At 36.5% G+C, this 19,293-nt stretch overlaps 1 protein-coding gene across 4 annotated transcripts in view; it reads left to right on the forward strand.

Moving 5' to 3' along the window:
- GKAP1 (G kinase anchoring protein 1) overlaps positions 1-19,293 on the forward strand; it is a 78,705-nt gene that overhangs the window by 3,725 nt on the left and 55,687 nt on the right. For all 4 annotated transcript variants that reach the window (XM_057498548.1, XM_057498546.1, XM_057498547.1 and 1 more), the window contains 2 exons: positions 12,108-12,360; positions 16,438-16,581. In XM_057498548.1, coding sequence (XP_057354531.1) covers positions 12,151-12,360; positions 16,438-16,581 — 354 coding nt within the window. In that variant the 5' untranslated portion in view covers positions 12,108-12,150. The remainder of the gene's footprint in view (positions 1-12,107; positions 12,361-16,437; positions 16,582-19,293) is intronic.

Raw genomic sequence — 19,293 nt, forward strand, 5'->3', positions numbered from 1 at the left:
CCCCTTCTTCCTCCCTCCCCACCTACCCTCCCCTACCCCTCCTCTTTGGTAACCACTAGTCCCTTCTTGGAGTCTGTGAGTCTGCTGCTGTTTTGTTCCTTCAGTTTTGCTTTGTTGTTACACTCCACAAATGAGTGAAATCATTTGCTACTTGTTTTTCTCTGCCTCACTCATTTCACTGAGCATGATATCCTCTGGCTCCATCCATGTTATTGCAAATGGTAGGATTTGTTTTTTTCTTACGGTTGAATAAGATTGTGTATATGTACCACATCTTTATCCATTCATCTACTGATGGACACTTAGGTTGCTTCCATATCTTGGCTATTGTAAATAGTGCAGCAATAAACATAGAGGTGCATATATGTTTTTGAATCTGGGACCTTTTTTCCTTCAGGTAAATTCCTAGGAGTGTAATGTCAAATGGTATCTTGGTTTCTAGTTTTTTGAGGAACCTCCATATTGCTTTCCACTATGGTTGAACTAATTTACATTCCCACCAACAGTGTAGGAGGGTTCCCCTTTACCCGCATCCTCACCAGCATTTGTTGTTCCTTGTTTTTGGATGTTGGCCATCCTAAAGAGTGTGAAGTGATATCTCATTGCGGTTTTAATTTGCATTTCCCTGATGATTAGCGATGTGGAGCATCTTTTCATGTGCCTGTTGGCCATCTGAATTTCTTCTTTGGAGAAGTGTGTGTTCAGATCCTCTGCTCATTTTTTAATTGAGTTTTTTGCTTTTTTGGGTGTTGAAACATATGAGTTCTTTATATATTTTGGATGTTAACCCCTTATTGGATAAGTCGTTCATGAATATATTCTCCCATACTAAAGGCTGCCTTTTTGTTCTACTGATGCTGTCCTTTGCTTTACAGAAGCTTTCTAGTTTGATGTAGTCCCATTTGTTCATTTTTGCTTTTGTTTACCTTGCCTGAGGAGATGCGTTTAGGAAACAGTTGCTCATGTTTATATACAAGAGATTTTTGCTCTGTTTTTTTCTGTGAGTTTTATGGTTTCATGACTTACATTCAGGTCTTTGATCCATTTTGAATTTACTTTTGTGTATGGAGTTAGACAGTAATCCAGTTTCATTCTCTTACATGTAGCTGTCCAGTTTTGCCAACACCAGCTGTTGAAGAGGCTGTTGTTTCCCCATTGTATACCCATGGCACCTTTATCATATAATAATTGACCATATATGCTTGGGTTTATAACTGGACTCTTCTGTTCCATTGATCTATGGGTCTGTTCTTGTGCCAGTACCAAATTGTCTCGGTTACTGTGGCTTCGTAGTAGAGCTTGAAGTCAGGGAGCATAATCCCCCCAGGTTTATTCTTCCTTCTCAGGATAGCTTTGGCTATTTGGGGTCTTTTCTTATTCCATATGAATTTTAGAACTATTTGTTCTAGTTCATTGAAGAATGCTTTTGGTATTTTGATAGGGATTGCATTGAATCTGTAGAGTAGAATGGCCATTTTGACAATATTATTTCTTCCTATCTGTGAGCACAGGATATGTTTCCATTTATTGGTGTCTTCTTTAATTTCTCTCATGAGTGTCTTGTAGTTTTCAGAGTATAGTCTGTCACCTTCTTGGTTAGGTTTATTCCTAGGTATTTTATTCTTTTTGATGCAATTGTAAATGGAGTTGTTTTCCTGATTTCTCTTTCTGCTAGTTCATTGTTAGTATATAGGAGTGCAACAGACATTCTGTTGTATTGATTTTGTATCCTGCAACTTTGCTGAGTTTAGATATTAGTTTTAGCAGTTTTGGGGTGGATTCCTTAGGGTTTTTTATGTACAATAATATCATGTCATCTGCAAACAGTAACAGTTTAACTTCTTCCTTACCAATCTGGATGTCTTTTATTTCTTTGTGTTGTTTGATTGCTGTGGCTAGGACCTCCAGTACTATGTTGGATAAAAGTAGGAGACTGGGCATCCTTATCTTCTTCCTGATCTTAGAGGAAAAGTTTCCAGCTACTCACTGTTAAGTATGATGTTGGCTGTGGGTTTGTCTTATATGGCATTTATCATGTTGAGGTACTTTGGTACTTTCCCCCTATACCTATTTTGTTCAGAGTTTTTATCAGGAATGGATGTTGAATTTTGTCTAATGCTTTTTCAGCATCTATGCAGATGATCATGTGATATTTTTCCTTCTTTCTGTTGATTTGGTGTGTGATGTTGATGGATTTTCGAATATTGTACCGTGCTTGCATTCCTGGAATAAATCACACTTGATCATGATGAGTGATCTTTTTGATGTATTTTTAAATTCAGTATGCTAATATTTTGTTGAGGATTTTTGCATCTATGTTCATCAAGGATATTGGTCTGTAATTTTCCTTTTTTGTGGTTTCGTTGCCTGGTTTTGGTATTAGAGAGATGCTGGCCTCATAGAATAAGTTTGAAAGTACTCCCTTCTCTTCTACTTTTTGGAAAACTTAAGGGAGGATAGGTATAAGGCCTTCTCTAAATGTTTGTTAAATTTCAGCGGTGAAGCCATCTGGTCCAGGGGTTTTGTTCTTAGGTAGTTATTGATTACCAGTTCAATTTCATTGCTGGTAATTGGTCTGTTCATATTTTCTGTTTCTTACTGAGTCTGCTTTGGAAGGTTGCATTTTTGTAGCAAGTTCTCTATTTCTTTTAGGTCATTCAATTTGTCAGCATATCATTTTTCATAGTATCCTCTAATAATAATGTGTCCTTCCATGGTGCCCATAGTGACTTTTCCTTTCTCATTTCTGATTCTGTTTATGTGTGTAGACGTTCCTTTTTTCTTGATAAATCTGGCTAGGTGTTTATGTATTTTATTTTATTGAAGAACCAGGTCCTTGTTTCATTGATTCTTCCTATTGTTTTATTATTCTCAATTTTATTTATTTCTGCTCTGATCTTTGTTATGTCCCTCTTTCTACTGGCTTTGGGCCTCGTTTGTTCTTCTTTTTCTAGTTTCATTAATTATGAGTCTAGACTATTCATTTGGGATTGTTCTTCTTTCCTGAGATAAGCCTGTATTGCAATATACTTCCCCCTTATCATGACCTTTGTTGTGTCCCACAGATTTTGCAGTATTGAGCTGTTTTCATTTGTCTCCATATATTGCTTGATCTCTGTTTTCATTTGGTCATTGATTATTTAGGAGCATGTTGTTAAGCCTCCATGTGTTTGTGGGCTTTTTGTTTGCTTTGCATAATTTATTTCTAGTTTCATACCTTGGTGGTCTAAGAAGTTGGTTGACACAATTACAATCCTTCTGAATTTACTGAGACTCTTTTTGTGGCCTAGTATGTGGTCTATTCTGGAAAATGTTTCGTGTGCACTTGAGAAGAATGTGTATCCTGCTGCTTTTGGGTGTAGAGTTCTGTAGATGTCTGTTAGGTCCATCTGTTCTCATGTGTTGTTCAGTGCCTCTGTCTCCTTACTTAGTTTCTGTCTGGATAATCTATCCTTTGGAGTGAGTGGTGTGTTGAAGTCTCCTAAAATGGATGCATTGCCTTCTATTTCCCCTTTTAATTCTGTTAATATTTGTTTCACATAAGTAGGTGCTCCTATGTTTGGTGCATAGATATTTATAATGTTTATATCCTGTTTTTGGACTGACCCCTTTATCATTATGTAATGTCCTTCTTTGTTTCTTGTTACTTTCTTTGTTTTGAAATCTATTTTGTCTGATACCAGTGCTGCAACTCCTCCTTTTTTCTCCCTATTGTTTGCATGAAATATCTTTTTCCATCCCTTCACTTTTAGTCTATGTATGTCATTGGGTTTGAAGTGAGTCTCTTGTAGGCAGCATATAGATGGGTCTTGTTTTTTTACCCATTCTGTAACCCTGTGTCTTTTGATTGGTACATTCAGTCCATTTACATTTAGGGTAATTATCGACAGATATATACTTATTGCCATTGCAGGCTTTAGGTTTTTGGTTACCAAAGGTTCAAGGGCAGCTTCCTTACTGTCTAACAGTCTAGCTTAACTCACTTAATATGCCATATCAAACATAATCTAAAAGTTCTTTTTTTTTCTCCCTGCTTTTTCTTCCTCTTCTACTTTTTATATATTAGGTGTCATATTCTATACTCTTTGTGTATCCCTTGACTTATTTTATGGGTAGATGATTTAATTTTGCATTTGCTTAGTAATAATTGGTCTACTTCCTTTACTGTGGTTTTATTTTCTCTGGGGACAGCTATTTAGCCTTAGGAGCACTTCCATGTATAGCAGTCCCTCCAAAATACACTGTAGAGAGGGGTTTTAGCAGGTAAATGCCCTCAACTTTTGCTTATCTGGAAATTGTTTAATCCCTGCTTCAAATTTAAATGATAATCTTGCTGAGTAGAGTATTTTTGGTTTGAGACCCTTCTGTTTCATTACATTAAATACATCATGCCACTCCCTTCTGGCCTGTAAGGTTTCTGCTGTGAAGTCTTATGATAGCCTGATGGGTTTTCCTTTGCAGGTGATCTTTTTTCTCTCTCTGGCTACTTTTAATACTCTGTCCTTGCCCTTGATCTTTGCCATTTTAACTATTATATGTCTTGGTGTTGTCTTCCTTGGGTCCCTTGTGTTGGGAGGTCTGTGCACTTCTATAGCCTGAGAGACTATTTCGTTCCCAAGGTTGGATGTTTTCAGTAATTATGTCCTCAAAGAGACTTTCTATCCCTTTTTCTCTCTCTTCTTCCTCTGGTACCCCTATAACGCAAATACTGTTCTGTTTGTATTGGCCACATAACTGTCTTGTTAGTCTCTGGTTCCTTGAGAGCTCTGTGCCTCAGCTTCCTTGTATTTTTTGTTCTCTAATTTCTATTTCATTTACTGTCTCCTCTTCCTCATTTAATCTGCTTTTTAATCCCCCCATTGTATGTTTCATTTCAGATACTGTATTTTTCAAAGTTTCTATCTCTTTCCTGAAGTCCTTCCTGAGATCTTGAAAATTTTCTGTAGCTCCCTGAGCATTTTTATGATTTTTATTTTTAATTCTTTATCAGGAAAATTGGTGACTTCAGTTTCACTTAGCCCTGTTTCTGGCGCTTGAATGATTTTGGTTTGTATCAGATTCTTTTGCCCTTTCATATTTCTAATGATTATTATGGAATAATAACTTTGTGTAGGCAGTGCCTTCTAGTACTGAGAAACTGTAGTATCTGGAGCTCCCCAGCACTTCCATAGTGGGGGTTGCTTGTGTGTAGTGCTGGTGCCTGCCGGGAGACAAGAGCACTTTCGTGCTTTCCAGATACAGTTCCTGCCTCTACTGCCAGGGTTAGAGGGCTGACTGTGCAGGGTGGAGCCTCTGCGTTAAGCCCCTGTAGCCGCCATAGTGGGTTGCCCTCCAGCTGGTCAGGCCCAATGGCTGGGGCAGTAGGTTTGCGAACCAGTGCCGGTCATGAGGAAGGAGCAGCAGGCTTCATATTGCAGTGGGGACTTTGGAGCTGTGTTGCTAGCCAGGGCAATGGAGTGCCTGAAGCTCCTGAAAATTCCCAACTTGTTGGGCTGGGTGTGCTGGGACGATTTTTCCATCTGTCCTCTCTCCTGAGCAGCAAGCTCTGTGTAATCCTTTCCCCTTTAGCACCCCTTTTTCTATTGGGAAGTCTTTCAAAGCACCTGCTTTTCTTTTGTCCTGGAGCAGCCGGTTGTGGGTATGTGTTCTCCAGAAGCGGCTAGAATCTCCGACTTTCTGAGTATTCTGCCTGTCTTTGCTTTCCCACCCCAGTAATCTCCAGAGCATCATTAATGTGGGTTTGTGCTTCCGGAGCAGATCTCCAGGGTTGGGTGTTTACAAGTTCTGGGCTTCTGCTCCCTCTCTGCTCCATTTCTCTTCCTCTGCCAGTGAACTGGGGTGGTGGGAAAGGCTTGGGTCCTGCCGGATTGTGGCTTTGCTACTTTACCCTTTTCCATGGGGTCTTCTCTTTTCCTCAGATGTAGGCAGTCTGTAAGTCTTCTTTCCAGCTGCTCTTTCAGGATTAGTTGTATTTGCTGTATTTTCGTGTTATATGTGGTTTTGGGAGGAGGTTTCTACCTCACTTCTCATGCCATCATCTTTTCTTCTCTCCCCATTCGGTTTTTGTTTTTTAAATTTCACATATAAGTGGAATCGTATGATGTCATTCTCTGTCTGGCCTATCTCAAGGTCCATCTATGTAATGGCAAGATTTCATTGTTTTTCATGGCTGAATAGCATTCCATTGTGTATGTGTGTGTGTATACATTCATCCATCAATGGAAACACTGTTGTTTCCACATCTTGGCTATTACAAATAAGGCTGCAGTGAACATAAGGGTACAGATATCTTTATTAATAGTGTTTTTGTTGTCTTCAGAAAAACAAAACTCAGACGTGTAATTGTTGGATCACATGGTAGTTCTATTTTTAATGTTTTTTAGGAGCCTTTGTACTCTTTTCCATACTGGCTACAACGATTATCATTCCCACCAACAGTGAGTGCAGAAGGGTTCCCTTTTCTCCATATCCTCAGCAACATTTTTTATTTCCTGTTTCTTTAATAATAGCAGTTCTACAGGTGGGAGATCGTATCTCATTGTGGTTTTGATTTGCGTTTCCCTGATGATGAGTGATGTTGAATATCTTTTCATGTGTCAGTTGGTCATCTGTATGTCTTTGGATAAATGTCTGTGCAGATCCTCTGCCCGTTTTTAAATCATAATTGTTTGCTTTTTGCTATTGAATTATGTGAATTCTTTGTGAATTTTGGATATTAGCCCTTGACCAGATAATATTATTTGAGAGTATCTTCTCCCATTCAGAAGGTTGACCTTTCATTTTGTAGATCATTTCCTTTGCTGTGTAGAAGCTTTTTAGTTTGATGTAATTCTTCTTGTTTAATTTTTCTTTCATTGCTGTTGTCTTTGGAGTCATATCCAAAAACAATATTGCCAAGAGCAATGTTAAGGTGCTTACCACCTGTTCTCTTATAGGAATTTATGGTTTCAGGTGTTACATTCAATTCTTTAATATATTTTGAGTTAATTTTTGTGTGTGATATAAAGTAGTGGCTCTGTATCATTCTTCTGCACGTGGCCCTCCAGTTTTTCTAACACCATTGATTGAAGAGATTGTCTTTTCCCTGTTGTATATTCTTGCCTCCTTTCTTATAAATTCATTGACCATATATGCATGGGTTTATTTCTGGATTCTCTATTGTGTTCCATTGATCTGTGTCTGTTTTATACCAGTACAATACTATTTTGATTCCTGTAGCTTTGTAGCATAGTTTGAAAGCAGGGAGCATGATATCTCCAGCTTTTTTCTTCCTTTTTGAGATTGCTTTGGCTGTTGGGGGCCTTTTATTTGTTCCATACAAATTTGGGGTTGTTTCTTTTACTTCTATGAAAAATGCCATAGAAATTTTGATAGGGATTGCATTGAATTTGTATATTGCTTTGGGTGATATGGGCATTTAAAAACTATTAATTCTTCTAATCTGTAAGCATGGTATAGTTTTTCATTTATTTGTGTCATCTTCAGTTTCTCTCATCAGTATCTTGAAATGTCAGTTTTCAGTGCACAGGTCTTTCACCACCTTGGTTTTTTAAATTTTTTTAATTCTTTTTTGATGCCATTGTAAATGGGATTGTTTCCTTACGTTCTTTTTCTGTTAGCCGTTAAGTCATTTTGGAAAGGAAACACAAAGGAAAAAGCGGAAACATGTGAAGTAACAATTAGATTTCTGGACTAAAAACCTGATCAGTGTATTATTTTAGTAATATGTAAATGTTCAATATACAGCACAAGCCATCACATTCATAGAATGGCCAACATTGGTAGCTTAGAGGATGTCCACTATAGTTTTATATGTTTGCATTTTGTACCCTAACTATGTCCATGTCATTTAAATTTATATAAATTACTGAGCATTTGAGTGTCTGGATCTTAAAGACATGGTGAGAAAGAAAGAAATAGTAGGGGGAGGGAAAAGAGCTCTATTTGAATCTACTTATCCTAATATCTCTTAGATATGGCTGTAGATGGAGATGCAGAGTTTAGGACACAAAACTGAAGGAACACTAACCCTAGCCATCCCCTGAAATAGTATCTTTAAAAAAGCCTCATGTTACATGGTCTGCCTATTTATCCCCTCTCAAGGTTTAAAAAAAAGTTTCAAATGAATCCCTGGATTGTGTAACAGGACTATCTTTTTGCAAATTTTGAGAAATTTGTTAATGAAGGTTTTCTTAAAAACATGCAAACATAATCAGTCTTTGACAGTTGTTCAGTCATTTGTCTTCTGCATGACTAACATAAAGGACCAGAGGCAGCTCATTGCCATGTGCCCTGTAGTTGCCCTTTTAAGTTTTGACATAGGGCAGAAAAATCAATATTATATTGATTACTTTGTTTCCCTTTTTGAAATTTGGTGTAGATGACCATTTTCCCTTTACCAGATGAGATTTTTTTTCCCTACAGAAGAAATATGGCTGTTATAGAATACTGGGGAAATAATGGAAACTATGGAAAATAAGAACACATAATTCCCGACCCAGACTTCTAGGTGATGCTTTCTTCAGATTGGGTCCTTGTTGAGATTTTGTTTGGATGAGTAGATAATAAAAAACTTTTGCTGTATAGCCATACAATAATTTGTAACCGTTAGAATTATTTTTAAAGAGTCTAAAAGCATTTCTCATTGACAATGGTATACAAATTTCTTGTGATTAAATGAAAGTAGTTCAGATTCAATTGGGCATTATAACTTCAGGTGTTTAAAATAATGACAGAGTTCTAATTTATAGAAAGCATATGCATCATTTGAGCAGTCACTTTGCAGCTAGATTTTATGCCATTAAAAAGGCATGTCACTGGCAAATGGGAAGAAAAACCTGCAACTTGTGAATATAGAACTTTCAGGAACCTTGCTCACCAGAAAATTTTGTGCTTCCTGACTCCTGACAGCTGCTGTGGCTCCCTGTACTGCATGCTTTGCATTTTGGGCACCTAGTACAAACTCTTCCAACAGTTTCATCGACCTGTCTACCATGATGGTCAGCAGAGCATTCTGCAGCTGTTTGTTGAAGGGCTTGAGCACTTCACTTGTCACAGTTGACAAATAACTGCCAAGTAGCATGTACAGAGCTATCCTCTGGGCGGCACCAGAAGAGGCTGCTTGCCTCTGTGTGACTGGCCCAGATCTCTGAATTCTCCAGGGTTTTCTGGGCTCCTCCAAGGACTAAAGGAAACTGAAGATGCACTGGTAAGTAAGGAAGCTGTGCCGTATGCCACAGAAAGAAAATTTCAGTGAGCTTTGGAGAGATGTTTTGGAATGGAACATTTGTGAACATTTAACTCATGCAAAACAACCCAGATATGAAATTCACAATTTTGATATCAGTCCTAGAATGGAAAAGAAATTTGTTTGAGACATCAGTCATGATAAAGCTAGGTTATACTGCAATAACAACCTGAAAATTTCAGCAGCTTAAAGCAGCAAAGCTGCATTCTTGCTCAAGCTCTGTCTCCAGTACATGTCAGCAAGGAGACTTTGTTCATTGTAGTTTTAGAATCCATCAGTCCTGACTTACAGAGATTCCATCTCAACATACGCTTCCATAATCGCAGAAGCAGGGAAGAAGAGAACATGGTGAACCATGTTCTGGCTTTCAAAGCTTTTTAAAGCTTGTATTTCGCTGGCCAAAGTAAGTCACATGGTCATGCCTGCATTCAGGAAGCGATCTATAATTCTCCTTTCAGAAGGGGTGGTGAATATTTGTGAAGAGTTACCACATGCAATTCATAGTCCCAACAGTTAAAATTAATTATAATAATAGTTGTTGAACAATTGCTTAGGATTACTATACCTAAAGTGACTAAAACAACTAAAATTTACAGGATTTTAACATGGCATGTTAAAGAATTACTGTTTTCTGAAAGGAAGGGAGCGACACACAGCAGGAATTCACTGGAGAATTCCGCTTTATTGGGGAAAGGTGGCGGGCTATATAGGAAGGGGCATGGGGTGATTGTGGTGTTACTTCTATGGGGCTGGTGGCTATTGGCTAGGTGCTGGGAGTGGGAGTGGGGAGAGAGGTGATTGGTCTTTAGATGGCGCCGTCGGGAACTGAGGACCCGGAAGAGAAGCCGGAAGTTCGCCATCTTACTGGTGGTAGCAGGGAAGAAGAGAACACGGTGAACCATGTTCTGGCTTTCAAAGCTTTTTAAAGCTTGTATTTCGCTGGCCAAAGTAAGTCACATGGTCATGCCTGCATTCAGGAAGCGATCTATAATTCTCCTTTCAGAAGGGGTGGTGAATATTTGTGAAGAGTTACCACATGCAATTCATAGTCCCAACAGTTAAAATTAATTATAATAATAGTTGTTGAACAATTGCTTAGGATTACTATACCTAAAGTGACCAAAACAACTAAAATTTCAGAATTTTAACATGGCATGTTAAAGAATTACTGTTTTCTATAGTATTTTTGAGTGGAATTTTTTTTCATTTTGTAGTGCTTTCTCGTTAACTTACAAAGCTTTTTCTCATGCTTATAGGAAAGATTTAAGCCTCAAAATATGTCATAATTTATCAGTGTGATGTCATCTCTGTATGTTGTGGCATTTTACCTTGTTTTGCATATTTCTGAACATAGCAATAAATCGTAACATGGTAGTATAATAATAATAATTGGATTTAATGACTACTAGATGGTATCTTTAAATATCTGCTCATATTTTGATTTTCATCATTGTTTAACAGAAAATTGAAAGATTTTCAAATAATTTTCTGGATTCTTAGGTTAAGATGAAGAATGAACACATGCTTCTCATTTTTGTTCCTTTCTGGAAATGTACAAACTACAGTGTGTGGTTAGCTTTCAGATTGGACCTCAATGATCCTGACCTCCTAGTATTCACGCTTTTCCATAATCCCCTCCCAAGCTGAATAAGGAGGACCTGTGTTAACAATAGGATATTGTAGAAATGATAGTAACTAGTTCAGATGTCACACTATGACTTAAGACTGACATAGAACTATAAAGAAAAATGAATAAGTAACACAAAAATCAGGATAAGAGTTACCTCTGGAAAGGGGAGTAGGAGGGATTCTACTGGAGAGAAACATGGAACAGGTTAACGTTCTGTTACTTAGGGCTGGGTGCTTAGAATGTTCTTTTTTTTTTTTCAATTAATATTTTACTTAGTTTTTATATACCTCATTTCAAAATAAAAATAAACATGTTTCCGAGTTTAGTAGTCTAATAAAATGGTCTTTATGAATTAAAAGCAGTAGGTACAAGGCTTCTTAATGAAGTTACAGAGTAAGATTCAATGAATATATTTTCAGGTCTTGACTTTGCCACTAACTAGCAGAATGACCTGAAGCAAGTCACTTAACCAATCTGTGCTAGTCATCTCATCTGTAAAACTAAAGGATTTGGGTTGGATGTTACTAGAGGACCTTTAATATCCTGTGTACGGAGTTCTTTAAAAGTACTGACATTTGTAAAATAAAAGATAATAGGAAGGTGATTTTGAAAAGTTTCCTTTCGTTGAGAAAATTTGAGTTCTCTGTTTTGCTATCCATTCTGAGACTTAGTAGCAGTCGCCAGAATCAAACTCAAGGCAGCATTTTGTATATGAGAGTAGCATGTTCCTCCTTTTCTACTGCATTTTGTTCTTAGATGTTGGGAATAAACATATAGCTAGCTGGACTGAGTGTCTCTGGGTGCAGCAAAAAATGGTATTCCTACTTTGTCATTGTAAACCACATTGATTTAGGATGTTCTCCATTAATATGCAGCAGTGCCTTTATAAGAGAGGAAATAATGAATTTTTGAAATCTATATGTGGAAAAATTAATATACTGTATTGGTGGTAGTCTTACAATAGTCTGAAATATAATTACATATATTTAAAAAATGTTTCTATTATGCAATTTTATGTTTACTTAAGTTTAAAAAGTAACTTAAAGTTTAAGAAGTTAAATTTAACTTAAGAAGTATGGTATTGCCAGTAGGACTGTGGGTGTATGAATCCAAATATTACTAAATCCATTGTCGGGAGAATGTGTGTGTGTAAATGTTCTAGAATCTAGAAATCTAGAATAGATTTTACTGAGGATGTTTACTCATCTGCCTCTTATTCTCTCCCCACAGGAATTATTCTTGATAGGAGTATATTAAAAGAAAAACCTGTACAATGGCTTCAGCAGTACTAAGTTCTGTTCCCACTACTGCTTCTCGTTTTGCCCTGTTGCAAGTGGATAGTGGCAGTGGTTCTGATTCTGAACCTGGAAAAGGTAAAGGTCGGAATACTGGAAAGTCTCAAACGAGCAAATCAACTACAAATGAGAGAAAAAGAGAAAAAAGAAGAAAAAAGAAGGAACAGCAACAGAGTGAAGCAAATGAGGTAACCGTTACAATTATTTGTGTCTACTTTCCCAAGAGACTGTAGTATTATAATGGAAGGTACTGCCTTTTTGACCCATGTATCTGCAGTACCTGGTCTAAAGGTACTTGGTAAATATGACTTGAATGAATGGATGTAAATTTGTGTGTATTTAAAGTCAAATGTAATAACATTTTTTAAATGCTTTGTTTTTCTATCAGTGGAAGCTTATAGGCTCAATCCAAAAAGTTTCTGAAAAACAAGGAAATCTTAAAAGGAAACAAAGGTCATTTGTAAATATAACTAGAGATATAACCAATTTATATTGTATGTTTTCTGTACCATTATATAGGTTTATATAAATATATAGATACATACATAGACATATAACTATATATTCAAATTTAAACAAAAATGGGATTATTAATAGACTTTTTATAGCTGGCTTTTAAAAAAAATTAGCAGTGACTAGTTTTCCATATGAGTAAATAAAGATGAGTGTTATTTTGTTTTTTTGTTATATATATATATATATATATATATTTTTTTTTTTAATTAAGGTATCATTGATATACAATCTTATGAAGGTTTCACATGAGCAGCATTGTGGTTACTACATTCATTCATACTATAAAGTCCCCCCCACACCCCATGAAAGTCACTGTCCATCCGCATAGTAAGAATGCTATAGAGTCACTACCTGTCTTCTCTGTGCTACACAGCCTTCCCTGTGCCCCCCCTACATTATGTGTGCTTATCATGGTGCCCCTTAAACCCCTTCTTCCTCCTTCCCCAGCCATCCTGCCCACCCCCTTCCCTTTGGTAACTGCTAGTCACTTCCTGGAGTCTGAGAGTCTGCTGCTGTTTTGTTCCTTCAGTTTTGCTTTGTTGTTATACTCCACAAATGAGTGAAATCATTTGCTACTTGTTTTTCTCCGCCTGGCTTATTTCACTAAACATAATACCCTCTAGTTCCATCCGTGAACAGAACTAAGAAAACAAATGGTAGGATTTGTTTGCTTCTTACGACTGAATAATATTCCACTGCATATATGTACCACCTCTTCTTTATCCATTCATCTACTGATGGACACTTAGGTTGCTTCCAGATCTTGGCTATTGTAAATGGTGCAGCAATAAATGTAGGGGTGCATATGTCTTTTTGAATATGTGATCTTGTTTTCTTTGGGTAAATTCCTAGGAGTGGAATTCCTGGGTCAAATGATATTTCTATTTTTAATTTTTTGAGTTACCTCCATATTGCTTTTCACAATGTTTGAATTAATTTACATACCCACAAACAGTGGAGGAGTGTTCCCCTTTCTCTCCATACTCGCCAGCATTTGTTGTTACTTATCTTTTGGATGTTGTCCATCCTAACTGGTGTGAGGTGATATCTCATTGTGGTTTTAATTCGCATTTCCCTGATGATTAGCAATGTGGAGCATCTTTTCACATGCCTGTTGGCCATCTGAATTTCTTCTTTGGAGAAGTGTCTGCTTATATCCTCTGCCCATTTTTTTAAAGGGTTATTTGTTTTTTGAGTGTTGAGGCATGTGAATTCTTCATATATTTTGGATGTTAACCCCTTGTTGGATATATATTCTCCCATACTGTAGGTTGCCGTTTTGTTCTACTGATGGTGTTCTTTGCTGTACAGAAGCTTTTTAACTTGATGTAGTCCCATTTGTTCATTTTTGCTTTTGTTTCCCAGGCCTAAGGAGATGCATTTAGAAAGAAGTTGCTCATGTTTATATTCAAGAAATTTTTGCTATTTTTTCTTCTCTAAGTTTTATGCTTTCATGACTTACATTCAGGTCTTTAATCCATTTCAAGTTTACTTTTATGTATGGGGTTAGACAGTAATCCAGTTTCATTCTCTTGCATGTAGCTGTCCAGTTTTGCCAACACCAGTTGTTGAAGAGGCTGTCATTTCCCCACTGTATATCCGTGGCTTTTTTATTGTATATTAATTAACCATATATGCTTGGTTTTATATTTGGGCTCTCTGTTCTGTACCATTGATCTATGTCTGTTCTTGTGCCAGTACCAAATTGTCTTGATTATTGTGGCTTTGTAGTAGAGCTTGATGTTGGGGAGCATAATCCCCCCAGGTTTATTCTTCCTTCTCAGGATTGCTTTGGCTATTTGGGATCTTTTATGGTTCCATATGAATTTTAGAACTATTTTCTCTAGTTCGTTGAAGGATGCTGTTGGTATTTTGATAGGGATTGCGTTGAATCTGTAGATTGCTTTAGGCAGGATGGCCATTTTGATAATATTAATTCTTCCTATTCATTAATAGAACTATGTTAAATAAAAATGGGGAGAGTGGGCATCGTTGTCTTGTTCCTGATCTTAAAGGAAAAGCTTTCAGATGTTGACTGTGGGTTTGTCAGATAAGGCATTTATTATGTTGAAGTACTTGCCCTCTACTCCCCTTTTGTTGAGAGTTTTTATCATGTATGGGTGTTGAATTTTGTTGAATGCTTTTTTCAGCATCTTATGGAGATGATCATTTGTTTTTAGTCCTCTTTGTTGATGTGGTGTATGATGTTGATGGATTTTCAAATATTGTACCATCCTTGCATCTCTGGAATAAACCCTACTTGATCATGATGGGTGATCTCTCATGTAGCTGTCTAGTTTTCTCAATACAGGGTAACTTTAAAAGAAAATCATTTTCCCCACCATAAAATCTTTCAGAAACCCAATCTTCCAGAACTTTGATTGCCCACCATTTTCTATTTGGAATTAAAGATGACAATGGAAAGACAGAAAATAAGGTAATAGTGTAGTTTACAGTAGAGACTTAAGGAAACACATAACTGAGAGTGAGCCTGAGGATCCTCTTGTGCCACTTCTGTGGCTTTAGTTCCATCAGTCTCTAATGTCTATAGCATGCTGCAACAGTCCACCTACCAGTGTTTCATCCAGCAGCAGCTCCTCCTCTGTGTTCTTGCCATGGCAGAAACTAGCTACCCAAAGTGGTGTTTGTGTCTCATCAGGCCTTGTTACAGAATAGTCTATTGATTATCAGTTAAAATTGTTGATTCTCGTTTTAAAGCCTCTTCTTTAGTTTCCTAGGGCTGCTGTTTCGAAGTACCACCAACTAGGTGGCTTAAATCAACCAAAATGTATTCTAACAGTTCTAGAGGTTAGAAGTCCAAATCAAGATGTCAATAAGGACCGTGCTTTCTCTGAGACTTAAGTAGAACCCTTCCTTGCTGCTTCCTTGCTTCCTGTGATGTCTGTCACTCCTTCACATTCCTAGGCTTCTGGCTCCATCACTCATCTTTGCCTCTGTTGCTACACAGTGTTCTCTTAGTGTATCTTTGTCTTCATCTCTTTTTATGAAGACATCAGTCATGTTGGATTAAGACCCTCTCTAATTCAGTATGATCTTATCTTAACTTGATTACATTTGCAAAGACCCTATTTCAAATAAGGTCACATTCACAGAACCACTGAGAGCTAAGCCTACAGCATGTTTTTGGGGTGAGTACTTACAATTTAATCCATAACAGTATGTCAGTATTTTACTCACTTGTTTCAACTACTGCATCTTGGATTATTCTTGCTGTTGGGAATGGCTTGACCAGTATAGTTTTAGTTCATTATGTTACTTTGTGGAGTATGCCCTGGATTTTTCAGGACTAGTAAAGTAGTCACTGCAGTTGCTGAAGCTGAAGCTGTCTTCTCTAACTGTTTAAACTTTTGAATTTGTAAGCTGTTAAACTTTAATCTTTTTGAATCCTGTTTTTTTGCATTTTAAAATCGTGCTTATTATTCTGTTTTCTACTTCTATACACTTCTTTCCTTTAGTAAAGCAGAATCATTAAAACAGTGGTATAGGTAAAGTACAGTTGTTTTCACTTATTAATCATTTCATCTAGAAACCCACTAACATTATCTCAAATGCTGGCAAAATTAATATTCCACAAAGATTACAAAACACAAAGAGTGATTTGTGCATTAGCTTAGCGAATGTTTGGAATAATTAGAAGTATAGAAATAGTGGTTTCTTAACTTCCAAAAAAGTCATTAGTATCCCAGGATTGGTAAACTGAATGAATGTATTTTTTGTTTGTTTCATAGCTCAGGAATCTTGCTTTTAAGAAAATTCCCCAGAAATCCTCCCATGCCATTTGTAATGTTCAACATGAGCTTTTATTACCAAACCCAGTGCAGAAGGAGTCACGAGAAGAAAATTGGCAAGAGTGGAGACAACGAGATGAGCAGGTACAGTTAAATCAAATTATTTTGCTTTTATTTTCCAGTGAATTTAAGCATTTTTAAGATGACAGTGCATTTGAATCCATGACACCACTGATTTGAGGAGCAATTTTGTATTGGATTAATCATGAGTTTGCTGCTTTTTTGTCTAATAGAAAAGCAGATGTTGATACATTTATATTTTTGTTTTGGCAATTCAAGCAGTTATTTGTGAGCTTTTAATTTATTTGTCTTTTTATAAATGAGAGGGAGAGACGGGGAATGTAGTATAGCAGAATCAAACTATTTCAAGTAGGTAAAATCACTTCCGTAGGGTCAGAGGTCTCTTGTTAAAAATACCCATGGACGGTTTTTTTTTTAATTTTTCTCTTTAATCTGCCCTATATTTCCAATTTTTCATTTTAAAATTATCATTTTTCCTCAATAAAGAGATAAGAAAAAAATTAGTGAACCATCAGTCCTCAGGTGACCAAAATATTAACAGCTTTGTATATATATATCCTTGTATCCTTTTTAATTCAGTTTTTTTGGGGGGTGTAGGGGTCACTGTTATCTGCAAAAAAGAATTCAAAATATGAAATTTTTCTTGCTTCTTGCTATTTTCATTCTTTATAATAATACATCCTGGTCCTTTCTCCAGATCAACAGACAAATTCTTAATTCTTTAATTTTATTTTTTTTAAGGTATCATTGATATACATTCTTATGAAGGTTTCACATGAAAAACATTACCCACAGACAGTTTTGCTTGAAAAGGAAAGAATTAGAGGTGAAACTTTTTCCTTTTCAACCTTGATGTAAAATAGTTTATGGTATTTGTTTCTTTAACCTATTATATATTATTCTTCTGTGCCTCTATATTACTAATAACCAAATCAAACAGATACTTTATTAAGATCAATCAGTTTCTTTTTTTTGGGAAATGACATACTAAGCCTGGAATATACTGTAAGAGATACTGTACGTGTGGGAAATGAATATTTATTTATTTGCTTATCTGTTAAACTGTTACTGATCTATTGGGAATAGGTATTATTCAAGCAGATGTTGGGCTTAATGAAGTGGCTATATCTATCATGCTAAAAACCTATCAGTTTTAAAAGAATTAGACTATACTAAGCCATGCTCTTAACATAAACTATGGTAATTATAACATTTTCTTTGGGATTTTGTAGGCTTCAGGCTTATCATTGTAAGCATCAGTTATTACACTAGAGCCGTGCGAAAGTGCTGTTCAAAAGATATTTCCAGGCACTGGCGTACTGGATAAATCATCTTGTATTATTCTAGAGGGTTTTATTTGATTTTTTATCCTTCTACTACATTCATTATGACAAATTCTTCTGGTTTACAAATATAAATGTAATGATCTACTTGTTTAGACTGTAATAGAATTTATTAGTGTCTTCACCAGGGAGAGTTTCTCCCAGTGGTCCAAAGGGTACTGGAAAATTAATGGAGGAAAACTCAAATTTGCACCAAAATAAATTCCATGTTATATGGTAACTTGAGCACAGATATTTGATTGCCCTTCTTCCTGCCCCAACTGATTGCTACCAAAATGACCAGGTAATTATGAAAAGGAAATAATTGACTTGGCCCTGACCCAATATAGGAATGTCATCCAAGTCTGAGAAACTCTGAGAGATTTCTACTGGTTATACTAGTGATGGATCACTAGGAAAACCTGGTACCTTTTGGAAGTCTCACTTGCAGGAAAATAATCGAGGACATGGGAAGTAAAGGCTGGGATAATTACATGGACAAGTGAAGAAGAGGTAAGGGCAAGCTTTGGAACAGATGCATAGTGTTCTACTTGGAATCTATTTTATTATGTTGAATAATAGATTTTAAAAGTAGGGCCCAGGCAGTGATTATCCTAGGCAGCAAGTATACAATATGGTGGGTATTCTCCCTGACACAGTAGGGAAATGGCACTATGAGAAACTCCAGGGATTGAGGTTTGAGCCAGACAAAAAGCTGGTTATAGAAATCTTGCCTGTTATGTGGCTGCTTATTTTAAACATAAAAGAAAAATCATACTAAGAAAAAGTTTCCTGCTCCTAAATCACCAAAGGGATAATGTACATTTACATCAGCAAAGCCTCAGCATAAAATCTTGGAGCTGGCATTAAACAGAAGCCAGAGGGATGGTAAAGAAGCATCAATTCCACCAACTTATGAGCAAATACTGGGTCTGAGTTGGTCTAAAGTTTCTGCCACATGAAAGTGTCCAAAGTGAAAGCATACTTTAGAAAAGATCTGTTACATGGGATAGAAGTCGATTTTAGACAACCCCTATTTTTTGCTTAAATAAAAACCAAGAGGCTAAAGCAGTTTATTAAAGTCAAGGGGATAGTAATATTTTATAACAAGGGAAGATAATAGACAGAGGTGAAAAAGTAGGTAAAAGAAATTGGAAGGGAGATAGGTGAAATAAAAAATTGGGGAAGTAAAATCATAGCCAAACTAAAAACTTCATTAGAGGGACTAAAGAACAGAGTATACACTGAAGAAAATTGAGTCAGTTGTGTGATGGAAAACTTGAAATAAATTTTACCAATGAAATTGACATGATAGATTGGAACACAGAACTGAAATCCGACACAGGTATAATTAGTGTCTCTGAAACAAGTGGAAAAAAGTCAGTCCTTAAAGATACTATTGACAAACTTTTCCTAAAGCCCTGAATCTGAGCTTGAAAGAACTGAAGCCTTT

The sequence above is a fragment of the Manis pentadactyla genome, chromosome 3 (genome assembly GCF_030020395.1).
Source record: "Manis pentadactyla isolate mManPen7 chromosome 3, mManPen7.hap1, whole genome shotgun sequence".
In the NCBI taxonomy this organism is placed as follows: domain Eukaryota; kingdom Metazoa; phylum Chordata; class Mammalia; order Pholidota; family Manidae; genus Manis; species Manis pentadactyla.